The sequence below is a fragment of the Medicago sativa genome, chromosome 2 (assembly GCF_051527215.1).
Source record: "Medicago sativa cultivar Bolivia chromosome 2, Bolivia_mono, whole genome shotgun sequence".
In the NCBI taxonomy this organism is placed as follows: domain Eukaryota; kingdom Viridiplantae; phylum Streptophyta; class Magnoliopsida; order Fabales; family Fabaceae; genus Medicago; species Medicago sativa.
Window position 1 is genome coordinate 62,370,143 of NC_140750.1, and position 17,268 is coordinate 62,387,410.

General features: G+C 38.7%; 1 protein-coding gene across 1 annotated transcript; it reads left to right on the plus strand.

Annotated features, from left to right (window-relative positions):
* The first annotated feature begins 14,533 nt into the window (after positions 1-14,533).
* Positions 14,534-16,988, plus strand: LOC146949479 (receptor-like cytoplasmic kinase 176). The gene is made up of 6 exons (XM_085745492.1): positions 14,534-14,726; positions 14,952-15,205; positions 15,330-15,468; positions 15,918-16,066; positions 16,159-16,291; positions 16,527-16,988. Exons 1-6 carry the CDS (start codon positions 14,669-14,671, stop codon positions 16,844-16,846), a joined length of 1,053 nt encoding a protein of 350 aa, XP_085601618.1. The 5' UTR covers positions 14,534-14,668; the 3' UTR covers positions 16,847-16,988.
* The last annotated feature ends 280 nt before the right edge of the window (positions 16,989-17,268 follow it).

The following is a 17,268-nucleotide window of genomic DNA, read 5'->3' on the forward strand; positions in this document are numbered from 1 at the left end:
CGCAGGCGTTTGGCAGCCCAAGCTAAAGCACAACAAGTCTTTTCAAGCATTGTATACCGAGTCTCACAGTCGGTGAACTTCTTGCTCAGATAGTAAATAGCATGCTCTTTCTTACCAGTCTCATCTTGTTGACCGAGAACACAACCCACTGAATCATCTAACACTGACAGATACATAATCAAAGGCCTTCCTTCCACTGGCGGGACAAGGATAGGTGGCTCCAACAGGTATTCTTTGATGCTATCAAAAGCTTCCTGACATTCATCATTCCATACAATAGGCTGATTTTTCTGAGCAATTTGAAGATTGGACCACAAGTAGTAGTCATGTGGGATATAAATCTTGAAATATAATTCAGACGTCCGAGGAAACCTCTGACTTGCTTCTCAGTTTGAGGGGCCGGCATCTCTCTGATGGCTCGGGCTTTGTCAGGATCAACTTCAATGCCTCTCTGACTGACGATGAAGCCTAGCAACTTTCCAGATCTTACACCGAATGTGCACTTGTTAGGATTCAACCGCAGCTTGTACTTTCTCAATCTTTCGAACATCTTTTTCAAATATACAACATGCTGCTCTTTATCACTTGACTTCACAATCATATCGTCAACATATACTTCAATCTCTTTGTGAATCATATCATGAAACAGAGTAGTCATACCCCTTTGATAGGTAGCACCAGCATTTATCAGGCCAAATGGCATCACTTTATAACAAAACGTTCCCCACGGAGTGATGAAGGACGTCTTTTCTCTATCTTCAGGAGACATTCGTATCTGATTATAACCAGAGAAACCATCCATGAAAGAGAACACTTTGGATTGAGCAGTACTGTCAACAAGCACATCAATATGAGGCAATGGGAAGTTATCTTTTGGGCTGGCTTTATTCAGATCTCTGTAATCAACACACATTCGAACTTTCCCATCTTTCTTTGGTACTGGTACGATGTTGGCAATCCACTCAGGATATTCAGCTGTCATGAGGAAACCCGCATCAATTTGCTTCTGTACCTCAGCCTTGATCTTAAGAGCCATGTCTGGACGAGACCTTCTCAATTTCTGTTTGACAGGAGGACATTCAGGTCTTGTCGGTATTCGGTGTTCCACAATCTTGGGATCTAGACCCGGCATATCTTCATAGGACCATGCAAAGACATCTGGATAATCATGGAGAAGCTGAATGATTTTCTTTTTCACCTCTGGCTCAAGTGCAGCACCAATCTTGATCTCTCGCTTGTTCTCTTCAGTACCCAGGTTGATGAGTTCAATCTCTTCCTGGTGAGGCTGAATGGCTCTTCTTTCTTGCTCAAGCAGTCGAGTGATCTCATACGGTATCTCTTCATCATCCTCATCTTCAGCTTCATATACAGGGAATTCAAAATTTGGAGGAACCATAGGGTCACTGTGTTCAACGGGTTTATTATGGTTCAATCTGCATAATATGATTGGGATGATTTTTAGAAAAATGTTTTCATGCAGATTTTTAAAATTAATAAGAAAATAACAAATGTTTTGGTTTTTTCTGGCATTACCATTATTTCCAAGAAAAAGGCACTAAAAAGTAAAAAAACAAAGAGTCGTGAGAAAGACGACAACTTTTTATTGATTAACGGCAATGCCGAAACAAACACGCCCTTACAAAGATATCACTTTCGCCTTGGGCAGAGCGAAAGGATTGTTATTTTGAAAACAGAAAACATGAGCAACAAAACACATTACATGGAAGCATGCATGACTAAAGGAACATCAATGGCTTCCCAATTTCTCACAGTGCCTCCTGGTATAACAAATGCAGGCACGTGACTACTTCCAGCAGCGTCTTCAGCAATAGCATTGATGAACCCAGCACTGTAGAAGGTTCCCTTTGAAACAGCAGATGTCGGGGAGAATCCAAGGCCCTCTTTACGCTTGTTTTCCAAGATCTGGATCACCTTGCCCCAACCAGCAGCTTGCCCTGCTTGAACAGCCTTCTGGGCATCTTTCAGTGAAGCCATGCTAGCACCAGCCCTCCGGGGCTCTGCACCCTCAACAGTCAAGCCTTGGAATGACGTCCCTTCTGCGGACCCTGCTTCAACACAAGAGAACGATGATACCTGGCTAACTAGATATGCTTCCTCACCATGCACAGTGACAATCTTACCATTCCTCATGAACTTGAGCTTCTGATGCAAAGTGGATGTGACTGCTCCAGCGTCATGGATCCATGGTCTTCCGAGGAGACAGCTGTAAGAGGCGTTGATATCCATGACTTGGAAAGTAATTTGAAAGGTCTCAGGACCAATGGTAATGGGCAAGTCCACTTCCCCGAGAACATCTTTGCGGGATCCATCAAAAGCTTTAACCAGATAACTGCTACCCCTCAGAGAAATTCCATGATGGCTCAATTGCCTTAGTGTGGACTCAGGCATTACATTCAATGATGATCCAGTGTCTACCAACACATTGGATATCATGTCAGATCCACAATGTACTGAGATATGTAGAGCCAAGTTGTGGCGTTTCCCTGCTTCGGGGAGCTCATCGTCACCAAACCCCAAGTTGTTGCAGGCAGTAATATTGCTCACTATCCCATCAAATTGATCTACAGAGACTTCTTGGTCAACATAAGCTTGCTCCAGTATCTTCATTAACACTTTCCTATGAGCCTCAGAGCTCATGAGCAGAGACAGGATGGATATCTTTGAAGGAGTTTGTAGCAGCTGGTCAACAATCTTATAGTCACTTTTCTTGATAAGCCTCAGGATTTCGTCCAGATTGGACTCTTCAATAGATTGGCCTGCTGGGCCGGTGTTCTTGTCAACAGGAGGAGCGACCGGTGGAGCCACCGTAGCAATGGGTGTGACCACCTGCCTTTGGAACAAGGGTGGACGGACTTTTCCACTTCTCAGAGTTGTAATTTCACCGGCAACATTATCAACTGTAGCTGGGGATACCAGAGGTACTTCCGCCCCATTTTCAACCATGGTTGCGTTGTATTTGTAGGGAATTGCTTTGGTAGAGGTATAAGGTACAGGACCAGGTAGCCTGATCACCAGAGGCTCAACATTCTTTGCACTTCCAACAGGAGAATCATGGAACACTGGTACAATCACACATACATCACTGGCAATCAAGTACTTGTCATCCATCAGGCTCTGGATATCATTTTGCACAACACAACAACCCATAGGATTCTGCAGACATTCCGAACAAGAATCATGATCATGTTTGAACAGATAAGCCTGGCAAAGTTTGACATGTAATGGCACCAAAGGAGTAACGACATTGCGGACATCCAACATGGGATCCTCTTGAGGAACGGGAATCCTTTCAAAGGCCTCAATCATATTGACAGCAGCATGGTTTGGAAGCGGGTTGTCAAGGACGTGAGGAACGCTATTCTCAAAAGTCAACCGTCCCTTTTCTATCAGATCTTTCACAATATATTTCAGAGCAAAGCAACCTTCGACATCATGGCCTTGAGCACCCTGATGGAATTCACATGTTAGGTCCTGACGGAACCTGGGAGGCAATGGATTAGGCGGAGGCTTGCCTGGTCTGGTGACACAGTGCCCCTTAGCAAGTAGAGTTGGGAGCAGCTCACCATAAAGCATTGGTATTGTTGGAAAAGAAGGTTTGGGTCGGGGACCCTGTTGTTGCTGCCGTTGCTGTTGAGCGGGAGGCTGTTGTTGTACTTGCTGGGGGATGGCGTTGACGGGCATTGGTGGTTGACCCGGTGGTAGAGGATATTGCTGATAGAATGGTGGGAAGAAAGGATGTTGAGAGTATTGCATGTATTGATAGGGCAAAGGTAATTGCATGGCTGCTGCAGACGGGTTACCAGACACCATCCCTACGTCAGATTCTTTCCTCTTGTGATGTCCGTTACCGTACTTCTTTGGTGCACTGTTTGAAGATTCGCCCTTCTCAAGGACAATAATACCATCTCGGACAGCCTCTTCAAGACGGGTTCCCATTGTAACCATATCAGAGAAGTTGTTGGGAGCAGAGACTATCATTCTCTCCTTATATTCCTTCTTCAGAGTCTTCAGGAATGTCTGTGTTAACTCTTCCTCATCAAGTCGAGGAGAAACACGGGCAGCTGCCCCTCTCCACCTTTGAGCATATTCACGGAATGTTTCATCTGATTTCTGAGATAGGGCTTTAAGAGAGTCCCTGTTTGGCCTTAGACGGGTATTGAATTCATATTGACCTTCGAAAGCAGCAGCGAGTTCCTCAAAAGTATGGATGTTATCTTTGCTCAGACTAGTGTACCAATCTGCTGCATCATCTGTCAAGCTACTCTGGAAGCAGTGGATCATCAGTGCGTCATTGTCGGCATAGTTAGCCATCTTTCTGACATACCGGATAACATGGTTATGTGGGCAAGAAGTCCCATTGTACTTGTCAAATTCTGGCTCTTTGAATTTCTTAGGAACCTCGAATCGGGATACCAAGCATAGATCACGGGCTTTAGTAGGAGCTCCATTGTTTCCTCGGCTAGCCTTGACCTCACGGAGTTCTCCAGCCAACTCCCTCAACTGTTTCTTCATAGCTTCCATTGCGGGATCTTGTCCACGCGGAGTATCAACATCAATCACCTGTTGCACAGTGTGTACAATAGGGTCGGTAACAACGGTAGTCACCTGAGGCATAGCAGTAGACACAGGAATCTGTCCTTGACCAGCAAAACCAGAGACACCAGCAGCAGTATTAGGAGAATAGAATGGTGGGAGTCCATAAGGACGGCCGTTGGGCATAACAAAACGAGCATCAGTAGCCACAGTAGATAGCGGGATAGAGGGAATCACCTCAGCAGTAACTGGAATAGAAGTGGCTGGTTGTTCCTGTGAAGCCATCATAGCAGACATAGCGTCATGAGCCTTAGCCAAGTCTTCTTTCATAGCAGCCAATTCGGCACGGAGCTGAGCATTCTCTTCTTCAAAATTAGCCATCATCCTTCTCTTGTGAAATCTTGTTTGATGAATTCTATCTGGTTGGTAGACTTTGCGAACACGAGCCACTTTTCAGACTGCGGCGGACAAAACCAGGAGGCAATGAGCACGAGAGAAGTTTTTTTTTTGTGGTCAATGAATGCATATGATGCATGAAATGTGTAAATGCATGCAAAAAAAAAGACTCTTTTTACGTTATCGAAGGGTTTTAGACAAATTATAAACTCGTAAACATTACTAAACAACAATTAACATAAACGGGAAACACACAATCAACATATGGTTTTACAAGACAATTTCAACATGAACAAATGGAAATAACAACAGAAAATGGCAATCCTCAAGCATAGGAAGTGGAATCATCGTCCTCAGAGTCGGACTCATAGCTGCAGTATCGTGCATAGAAGTCACGGGCCCCCTAGCTCTCTTGGAGTCCCTCATAAGCAGTCTATCTTTCTCCTCAATCTCTCTCTTAGCCTTAGCTAACTCTTTCTTCAGCGTCAAGACCTCATGAGTCTGCTGCTCACCCTTTCCATCCAAAGTCATGATCAGGTTCTCAGCCTCATAGTATCTAGCCCTCCACTGATGCTTCTCCCGACTCTCCATAGCTAGATGCTCCTGATACATCTCCTGGGTAGGTGGGAGTAGAGGCAAAGGCATGGTAGGAATAGATGCAGACACGTATCTCATAGAGGGGTAAGGCATACCAATCTCCTCAGCTTGGTTTATCACCCACTGTGTATAGGCCTCATGAGCGATACCGGACCTCACACCCATATGCTTTACCTCTTTCTTCCGAAGCTTGGTCCAAGCTTGCATGAAATCTTCTCTAATGCCTGTGGGAGCATTGGAGTAGTGAAAGAAGTAAGGAGCTGTAGCAAGATTGATGGGTTTATCCTTCATCGGGAAACCGAATTGTCGCAAAGCAAGCTCCGGGTTATAGTTGATTCCACCCCGGGTACCGAGAAGAGGTACATTAAGAAACTTTCCACCACCCAAGATGATTTCCTTGACCCTAGAAGCGGGAGTGAGCCAAACCACTTCATTAGGAGTGAGAGCCATAATCCTCTGTGAAATAGACCAATTCCTCAGATTGTCGTGGAAAGACTGCGGAAGGTGCGAAATAAACCACCTATAGAGGAGAGGCACACAACAAAGAATGTATCCACGACCTTTGCTGGAACGATCGTGAATAGCATGGTATGTGTCAGCTAGTAAAGTAGGAACCGGATTCTTGGAGTGGAAGATCATAATAGCATTCATGTCCACGAAGCCATCAAGATTCGGAAAGAGAATAAGCCCATAGATGAGAAGTGCAAGAATAGCCTCAAGAGTGTCCTGACAAGTGGTATTGAGGTTGGCTTTCCCAAGAAGATACTCGGAAGTGAACCCTCGGATATGTGCCTTAGTGACAAGATTCTTGGAGACATCGGTGGTCTTGAGATAGAGATCTTTAGCAATAACCAATGGAGGAAGAGGATCTTCAGGTCCTGAGAAAGGTATCCCCTTAGCAATAGATAAACCCATCAAGGAAGAATAAGCCTCTAGAGTAGGTACCAACTGAAAGTCTGGAAAAGTGAAGCACCGATACCCTGGATCATAGAATTGCACTAGAGTGTGCACAAGCTTCTCATCCACATTAGTATGGAGAATAGGAAGTAAAGCCCCATAACGGCGTCGGAAACCAGTCGGATCCTCAATATTGAGTGCCAAATCCCTCAAACTAGCCAAATCCACTTCCTTGAACTTGTAGGACTTAGTCATCTTCATGCCTACAATGTTTACAAATTCAACTTGTCTAAGCCCTTCGATAACAATGCATGATAAAAAGGTTTATGCATGTATGCATGTATGCATGAATGCATGATTATGTTCAAATTCGGAGAAAACATGGTGGGTTTGAAGTTCAAAGTTGAGGAGTCATGGGTGGACACGGTGTCCGGTGAAACTATGGTTTTAGGATAATAGTAACCGGGTTCTAAGAAAGTTCCCAAGTTGCAACCTCTCCGACGTATCTCATGGTGTCACGAGACAACTCTCGCTCCATGATTATACGTGGAAGGTCTAACTTGAGTGTAGTATCGCGTGACAACTAAAACTCGAGACGACACTCGGTTTAGCCTCCGCACTACGTCCTAGAAAATGGCCATGGATGGGTTTGGTTATCTACGGTTCATAGCGTCATAGAACAATTAGAAGCAAAGTGCCTAAACGCGACGTACACGCGCCGACAACATCACCCCCAAAATGCCTCAGCTATGTGGGATTGATCGCATAATCCAAAACACGAGGCAACCCCCGGAATGAATTGTCGATTATATCCCTCCTAAATCCTAAGTTCACTCAGCCCGGGTGCAGGACTTTTGATATTCTCACCCCACACGTTTGCAAGAATTTAAACATTTATTCACATAAGAAAGCAAATAAAGGAAGCAAGTAAAAACACAAGCGCAAGCGTGAAAATAAAGACTAGGCGTAACTCTCGGATCCCCAGTGAAGTCGCCAGCTGTTTTATCTTGGTTTTCGGGTGTCAAACATTGATTACGTTTGAACCTTTTAAACCGGTGATATCTTATTTTTTCTTGGGAAGGGAAAAAGTAAGCAAAACCCTTGAGAATCGAGGTCCGGGAGTTGTTTTCGCTACGGGAAGGTGTTAGGCACCCATAACGACTATAGTAACCTATAGGAACCGTCTTTAATTTCTACGCGCGCGCTTTATTTTTAAATGCTATTTTGAAAGATGTTATTGAACCTAAGAGTTACTAAATGAAGAATTGGAGGGAGAAGAATGTTTTTGGATTTTTATTTTAGTTGAATTGAAGGAATTTTGATTCCTTGCCTACGTACCCGTTTAAGGGATCAAATCCACCGTAGTTCTTTCTCAAAAATGTTTTTGTTTTTGTTGGTTGATTTTAAGTTTGAAAATGGATTTTGGAAGAATAGAAAGAGGCCTCGAGGGCATGAGATTAGGAAATAGTGAGGTTGGATTAGTGAATTGCAAAAGAAGTCAAAGCTTGATTATTTTCATTGAAATTTGATTAAGAAAATGGAAAAGAAAATACAATGGGATATTGGATCCCAAGGTTTATTTGGAAAAGGTTTGAGTGAAGTTGTTCACATTTATTTGGAAAGTTGATTTTTTCTAAGTATGAATCCTAGGCATTCATCTAAACATACAATCCTAAACATACATCTAAACATGCATATTCTAGCTATATAGTGATGTGTGTGCATGTGTCGGTGCTTGTGTCGGTGTACATCATTAGAGTCCATTGTCCTTTACATCATACCCTAGATACATTCTATGGCCTCTTTGCCAAGGAATTAAAAGCATGAAAGTAAAATATTACAAAACTCCTAAGTGTTTACATTCTAACTTTGGTACAAATCATATTGCAAGAAGAATAGAGGTGAAAATGGGATGAAATGATGATGCTTATGGTGAATATGAAATATGAAAGGAAAAGGTTAGTAGCATAAGGCAATATCAAAGAAGTAAAGTAAGAGCAATACTAGAATATAAGGGATAGAAAATAGTGCAAATATAGCTAAAATTTGCTTATGAACTGCAAGAACCAAGTGATCCATAATCCTCACATTTCCAATTACATTTTAAAGGTTTAGAAACAAGTCTTGGAATGGGAATTAAGGCTACATGATTTACTTGACATTTTAAAACAAGTTTGAAGCATATTTGCATTATTTGACTACTTAATGACTTGTAAGCTAAGTAACCTACCAAAATTCACAATTATGCGACAAAATTAAACACAAACAGTAGCTAAAGTCCTATGAACTCAAGTAGCTAAAACAACAACATTCATCAAGCCATTTGGATCAAAATCAAGCAAAAATCCACTTATTTTTAGCACAAAATATGACAAAAATAGCAAGAAAATTGACACCTAATTTTTTAACCAATTTTACATGTGAAAATTATCACAAAATACTACAAAAGTATCAAGAAACCTACATGAATTTTTTTAGGAATTTTTTAAAGGTTTTTTGGACTAAAAAGTGCAAGAAAATTATTAATTCTAACAAAAATAAGAAAAAAAATGCTTCAAATATTTTCCACAGGCTTTAGCACAAAAAAAATACCATAAAAATGTTAAAGAAAATATCAAGAACACGTAGAGAAAGATTTAGGAATTTTTTAAAGGATTTTAGGCAAGGCAGTGGTGTAAAAATCAAAACACAGTGTGAAAATAGCAAAAAAAGTGAAAGAATACGAAATCAACAGCAACAATAGGCCCAGGCCCAACACTATTGCTGGATCTGGACCATCCAGATGCCTCAGGGGCCATTGGATTGATCCAGATCTAGCAAACCCTAGATCCAACGGTGAAAAACCACACAGCACGTGATAGGCTTAAACAGGCATAAATCAGGGCCGTACACGAGATCAGGCAGCGAGATCAACGGTCATAAAGGCGAGGGAGTAGGGGAGTATAGCGCACGCGCGCGCGTGTGATCAAGAAGAGGTATATAAACGAAAATACAAAGGAAAACCACACAATTCATACCACTTTCTCTCTCTAAACTGAGTTTAGAGAGAGAGGCTCTGCGCAAGCTCTTCTTCTCCGACGAGATTCCGGCGAGAACTCAAGGAGGATTCCGGCGACGTCGCCGGAAAGTTTTTTTGTCGTTTCAAAATTTTTTCACAGTTTTGGAAAGATCTCCTCGTGTTCTTGCCGAACCCACTATTATCTTTGAAGAAAAACTCGTACAGAATCGTGGATCTACATTTTATTTCGAATCTAATTCCAAACAAACATACACTAGGTTTTGTGAAGTGAAAAGAGGCAAGAATTACCTCTTTTGTGCGTTACGGCCTTGTTCCTTCTCTTGCTTGGATCTGCAGTTCGTCCTTCCTCTTCGTTCACCGTTTGCGAATTCGTTGAGCTTGCAATCGTAAGGTTGCAGCGAACGTTTTCCAGTACCGTTCCTCTTTATGGTTTTGATTCTGATTTCTGGCTTTGATTTGAATCCGTTGCGAACAGTGACGAATTCGAATTGAATCTTGTGATGTTGAGTTCTGGTGATGAATTCGGCTTGAATTGCTGTTCTTGATTCTTTGATGGATTTGCTTCGGTTCAGTGATGAATCTGAACTGATGATGATGAATTCGTGAGAAACAGCGTTGGATTTTGGAATTGGAATTGGTTATGGTGATTACGGTTTCTGGAATTTTCTTGCAGGTGAAGATGAATATTCATGCGATATTCATCTTGTTCTTGAGCTTTTTGGTTCTTTGATCTGAAAAAATGTGGAGAGAGAATGAAAATTCTGTTGCTGAGTTGTGATGAGTTGGACTGTGTTGAATGGATCTTTGACTGTGACTGGACTTATATAGCTGACACATGTAACTGCTGGACCAATTGGGCGCTGCCATGTGGACATTGACTGTAACTGACTGGACCCATGCAGAATTGACACGTGGACTGAACTTGTGATTAATTGGACCAATGAAAAATTGACACATGGCACTAAACTAATGATTTGGACAAAAAATGGACTAAAAATGCAAATTTAGAAATTTAGGACTAAAAAATAAAATGAAATAAAATTGGTAATTGGAAAATAACGTAAAGTGAAACGTCTAAAATTTGACAAAACGGACTAAAACGAACCAATGGCCTAAATGAGGTACTTTAAAGTACCTCTCTGCCGAAATTTCGTGTGAAATGACCAAAATGCCCCTGGGGCTGAAAATGACTCAGATGCAATTGAAAAAAGGATTTTTAACAAAAATTGAATCAAAGACTCATACAAGCAAAATTAAAAGACTCAGAGACAATTTTTAGGATTTAAACAGTAACTTGACACTTGAAATGACCAAAATGCCCCTAGGGGCAAAACTGACCCAAAATGGCTTCAAATGCAATTTTAAAAATGGATTTTGATGTAGAATGATACTGAGACTTATTCACACTACTTGAAAGGACTTCAAACAAAATTTTGAAAGACTGAGAGACACTTGACATAGGAAATGACTAAAATACCCTTGCATGTAACTTTTGCAAATAAAATTGAAATAAAATGCAGAGAAAGATGCAACTGATCAGAGATAGTTCAAATAGCTTGTAATGCAAGAAAAGAAAAATTGACTAGTATTTTTAGGTCCAAAATTAGGGTATAACAACCTTTATTTTGTTTTCAAGTTCATTAATGATTTCTCTCAAGATTAGGTCTTCTGCTACCACAATGTTATACTGCCTCTGCAAAGCCTGATATGCAGTACAAGGATCAGTAGGACCACCATTCTAAAGAATGTCATTTCTGACCAAAAGATGTTCATATTGTTTCTCCATGAACATACTACGGGCTTTTAACAAATCATACCTTTTCTGTAAATTTCCAAAGGCTTTTGATTTGTTCAGACATCTTCTAGCAAATTCTTTGACAGCACCAACTAACTTATCATGAGTAAGTTTGTAGAGTTCCTTATCTCCAACTTCAGAATCTTATTTAGGTTTAACATCAGAAGTTGTTGTGCCCGCTTGCTTCTGTATCTCTCCTTTTTATATCTTTCTTTCTTTGATTTTCCCTTTTGCAGTTCAGGACAGCCGGCAATAAAGTGGCCAGAGTTCTTGCAATTGAAGCATCCATTTTGATCTTCTTTCTTGTTCTTGAAACCTGATCCTGTTGAACCACTTCTCCAACTTGGAAACATTTTCTTCTTGGTCCGATAATGAAATCTCTTGGTCAAATATGTCGTCTTTTCAACATCTGAGTCATCATCATATCCCCCATCATGAGTCTCTTCTTCTGACTCAGTGACTAAATAAAAGAGCTTCGCATAATTTCCCTTAGATGTCAAAGCAATGAACTTAGACTTCTTGAAAAGTTCATCTCCAACAAGCTCAATCTCATGACTCTTGAGAGAGCTTGTCAGAATTAAAAACAATAAAGTAGTCCCTGAATGTGCACTTTCGTTATCAATTTAGATCCTGGCGTTAAAAACTTCTATTAATTGATGAAGTGGCAAATGTTTTATGTTGACAAGGTGCATAAGGTGTCACAGGGACTAAAGTGAAAGTAGAAAATGGTCACTTTGGTCCATAAACCGAAAATCAATATCCCAAAATTGAATCTCAAATCCCTAAATCCTGAATTTAATCCCTAAATTCCTAAATCTCATCTAATTTCCTCTTTTGTTCAAATTCAAATCTTCCCTTAAACACCAAAATTGAATCACACGATGATGGATGTTGGTGCAAACTCTTCCCAACGAAGTGTTGTTCATTCGTCAAGAACTGAGTTATATCTTCCTCCATGAAGTTGTCCTGAGCATATAGAATAAACAAGCTGAAAACATTAAAATGGTCATTAAGGTCCCTGACTGTGCATATTTACTATCAGTTGGATCCCTGAAAGTAAACACTTACACACACAAAGTGGCAGCATCACATGCACATATAAAAATAATCACTACTATAAAAAGTAGTGATTTTCAACCATTAATTTGCATAATTAATTTGCATTCTTCATCCTTGCATATAGCTCTGCACTATTGTTTGTCATTTTTCAACCACTTTATATCTCTTCCATGGTATACAGTGTAGTTCCTCATAGCTTCTTTGAATATATCAAAAGATTCAAATTTCATTTTTATCTCCTAGTGAACCTGACAAACTTTGCATTTGAATTAAACTGAGGGAAAACTTGTCTTCCATTTCTATCACCTTTATCGTCGATACAAATAGGGCTCCTAAGTTCATCATAATGGTAACTGTCAATGTCGTTAGGAAAATCATTCTCAACAACATTCTTTTCAGCATTAATACCCATGGTTTGTCATGGAGCTTAGTGACAATAAGTGTTTACTATCAAGGACCTAACTGATAGTAAGTAAGCACAGTTAGGGACCTTAAAACCCATTTTAATGTTTTTTTTTGTTTATTTTATATGTTAAGGACAACTTTATTGAGGAAGATGACTCAGTTCTTGACGAATGCGCAACACTTTATCGGTATTAGTTTTCACCAACACCCATCATCATGTGATTCTATTTTTGTTTTTAATGGAAGATTTGATTTTGAACAAAAGAGGGAATTAGATGAGATTTAGGGTTTTGAGATTTAGATATTTCGGGATTAAATTTGGGATATAGGGATTTAGGGATTGGAGAATCAATTTGGAGATATTGATTTTCGGTTCAGGGACCAAAGTGACTATTTTCTACTTTTACTTTAGTCCCTGTGACACCTCATGCACCTTGCCAACAAAAAACATTTGTTATCTCACCAGTTAACAAAAGCTTTTAACGTCGGGGACTAAACTGATAACATAAGTGCACTTCAAGGACTACTTTGTATTTAATTATGAGTCAATGACTTTTGTGACAACGAGGTGTAGAGTCAGGGACTAAAATGACCATTTACTCAATAAAAAATATTTTTTTAAAGAAGGATTAAACTTTAATCGTATTACATCGTCTTCTTTCTCTAACTACAATGTCTTTGTCAAAATAATATTTTTTAGAATTATTCTCAATAAAAATCATGAACAAAATAATAATAAAACTAAACTATCATCCTTTATAAAAAAAAAAAAAAAAACCATATTATTGAAAAAATTTAAAAAATAAAATAAAGGGTTCAAGGACCATAAAAAAAAATGTTGAAAAGTGCATAGACTAGTACCAAAATTAATTTAGAATATTTTAATTTTGAAAATTTTGTATTTTAATGTATCACGTGACATGTAATAATTGGTTTATGTCGTTAGTTTTGCCTTTTTTTTTTAACATGGACTAATTAAAAAGATCAATTGGAATTTTTTTACAAAATACAGTGACAAATATTAAACAGAAAAAGGTGCAGAGACTAATGCCAAAATATAATCAAAGTTTAGGATCAATGACATATTTAAGTCATAAATTTTTATTTGTGATATGATTAGAGAATGACAATCTGCTGACCAGTAATGTTCTTTTCTTTAGTGCAATTCCCTCAAAAAAAAAAAAAAAAACGTTCTTTAGTGCAACTTTTTATCTTCCTTTTATTTTCCCTCAAAAAAAAAAAAAAACTTCCTTTTTATTCTGGTACGTACCTTCTTCTTTGTTAGCACTGGTACGTGCTTTTTATCTTTTCTGATCTTAGGAAAAATGGAAGTACATGTTATTTAATTTCTTCACGTGCTTGCATGCTTGCGCATTATTTCTTTCACTATCTCAAAGACTATTTTCTCTCTGTAACATAGTTCCCTGAAACCTTTACCTTTTACCTTTCTCGCTCAAGAAGACACTTATGTGGAGCACCCATCACATTTAATTCTTAGCTGCTAGTGTTTATTTTTGGGGTGAAATTTTTAGCTACATATTTAGTAAAGGTTTGACTTTGCAATGCATACATTAGTACTGGCATACACCATCTTTTGCACAAGAAGTAGAAACCGGCATTAATATGCAAATGTGGACAATAGAATAACATATGCACAAGAAGTAGAAAATGGAATGAATATACAAATGTGACAATAGCATAGCTTGTATACAAAAAGGAGAAAATGGTATGAATATGCAAATGTGCCAATAGCTTAACTTGTACGTAGAAAGGGGTGATTTTCCAATAACCCTCTATCTAGATCCAAAAACTTCTTCCACACACATTGTGACATTTTTTTTTCAAATCTATTTATTTTTTTAACTACATCTTCGTTCTTATATCTCCCTCTCTTTTCTTCATCATTTTATTCTCCATTGTTTTTCTTCTATTATTCATCTGCATTCATGGGTGGCGGTTTTAGTGCAGGGTACACAACCGAGAGGCAAAGGCCTTCACATCAAGGTAATAATATTGTTACTGAAATTTTCTCTTATGAATACTTTAAATTCTTAAGAGAATAAATTTTAGACTTATAGAGAAAGAGGAAGGAGAAGTCAATAATAGATGATTTTATGTAGGAGTAGTTTGGAGAAAAAATGTATGACTTAAACATTAGGATAACATATATAGTTGCCAAAACATGCAAGCCTAAGGAGTTAATTCATGTTTTTATTTTGAAATGGGCAGGTTTGAATTCCTCTTCATATGTGCTTCTAAATTCTAGGACTGATGATGAGTTCAACTGTTTGAAGTGTTCCACTGTGAAAGAAATAAAAAAGGCGACAAAGAACTTTGGTGGAGATAGTAAGGTCAGTGAAGGTTGCGTAATCAAGGGATGGATCAATGAGCACACATTAGCTCCGACTAAACCAGGTACTGGTTTTGCAATTTCTGTGAAGTGGAGTGACAAACTGGGCTACCTTGGAAATATTGACTGGCCGGTGAGTGTCATTCAAAAACATATTAATTTCTCTCAGCTAGGTGAATTTTGAATAAGTCATGTTTCATATAAAGGAAAAATATGGTTTATTGTGATGACTAATTGTTCTTTTAACTTTGTTATAGACAAAAATCAATGACCTGGACCAGCTGCGCCATCCGAATCTTGTGAAACTGGTTGGTTACTGCTTAGAGGTTGTCGACCGGCCACTTTTGGTATATGAATTTGTGACCATGGGAAGTTTGGATAACCATTTGTTTAGAAGTATGTCATTAAATTTACTCCTTTTATTGTTGTCAAATTGTTATTTTTACTTATCGTTTGAATATGAATCGAGTTCACGCACAATGGAAAATAGGGAAGTAGTTTATAGCTGCTGCATTACATGATTTGGTCTAACTAGAAATGGAAAATTTGGGAATTAATTTTAGGTTAATCAACTAGGGCATGTTAACAAATGTTTTCTAGTTCTGCATATCTCTTGTTGATAATTAATTCCTAATATATTTCTTCCATGAACATAGGGGTGGGCTTGAATATAAGTAGTCCTCACATCTAGAAAATGCATTATAAAACATTTAGATTATAAACTCATTGATCAACATGAAAGTATTTGTTAATTTACGTTTCCAAGCACGATTCACAGTTATACATCACACATTTTGGTTAGACAACATATTTGGTGTATAATCATAGGGTCCTTCTATTTTAAGGCGAAGGGGCTTCTAACTTTGAGTCACTCTCTTGGAAAATCCGAATGAAGATAGCTCTTGATGCTGCTAAGGGTCTTGCATTTCTTCACAGCGATGAAGTGAATATGATACACGGAGAATTAAAAACTTCTAAGATCTTGATTGATTCAGTAAGTGGATTTATTGATCTTACAAGCATAGAGATATCTGGAGAGTTTAATTAATTAATACGGATTTATAAATTTGTTCATGTGAATGACAGAACTACAATGCAAAACTATCTGTTTTCGGGGTGACAAAAGCCGGATTAAAACCAAATAGTGATCGGTACAATTTTATTTTTAACATTCCAATGGGCTTCCAGAGCTACATAGCACCTGAGTATATGTTAGCAGGTATCTGAATCTTTTTCAAACCAGCAAGTTCATGTTTCACACCATTTACCTATTTCACCGTATCATCATGCCTTGCACATAGTTGTAATCAAAATCTTATTTGTGCTGCGTTTTCATTATGTTAACTATTTATAAAATCAGCAACGATTCGTGCATCTTACTACTACAAAATGTAATAACAATATTGACACTCTATATCACACCTGACGTTATTTTCCATGTCTTTTTTGTGTAGGTTCTTTAACCAAAAAGTGTGATGTGTATAGTTTTGGGGTTGTTCTCCTAGAGATTATGTCGGGCAGACCTGCACATTATGTAAATAAGGCATATAAGGAGCGTTTATCTGAATGGGCCAAGCCATTCCTCGTCGACATAAACAAGATCTCTCAAGTCATGGATTCAGATATAGAAGGCCAATACTCATTGCTTGAAGCAATGAAAGTAGCTTGCATTGTAATTCAATGCGTGTATGGAGAAACGAAATTTAGGCCAAACATGGATGAGGTGGTGAGATCATTGGAACAAATTCAGGATTCCAATGACACAGTTGTTTAAAGGGATTTGCAATTTTGGAAGCAGCTGGAAAAGTGAAGGATGCAATCTGAGTAGGCAAGTAGTGAACGAAGGTGTGCTCTTCAAAATAAGAACAAAAAAATTCCAAAGAATATTCATCTGTGTTTTTTCCATCAATTACTTTGCAGAGAACTATTAATGAATATTAATTCACTTTTTATTTATTCTTTGAAGCTACTTTAATTTTTCCTTTCTAATTGGAGTCACATGAGTATTCTTTTATGAATAACTTTCACCAAGAAAAATAAGATGACAAGATAATTTCGGAACGTTTTTAGGGCTTAAGCAATTGATCATAGTCCTATAGACATAGATAAAAAGGGTTAGCCATAACCTTTAAATGCAATCATATCATATTCTAGCAAACCTGAGTATTGACAAGGAGGGAGGAGTTGGATTTGCTT

What these genes read in the sequence shown, in the direction of transcription:
- LOC146949479 (XM_085745492.1), top strand. Translation starts at nt 14,669, where the DNA reads ATGGGTGGCGGTTTTAGTGCAGGGTACACAACCGAGAGGCAAAGGCCT. An exon ending in CTAAGATCTTGATTGATTCA is followed by an intron (nt 16,067 to 16,158) that starts GTAAGTGGATTT and finishes TGTGAATGACAG; the next exon opens with AACTACAATGCAAAACTATC. An exon ending in ACCTGAGTATATGTTAGCAG is followed by an intron (nt 16,292 to 16,526) that starts GTATCTGAATCT and finishes TTTTTTGTGTAG; the next exon opens with GTTCTTTAACCAAAAAGTGT.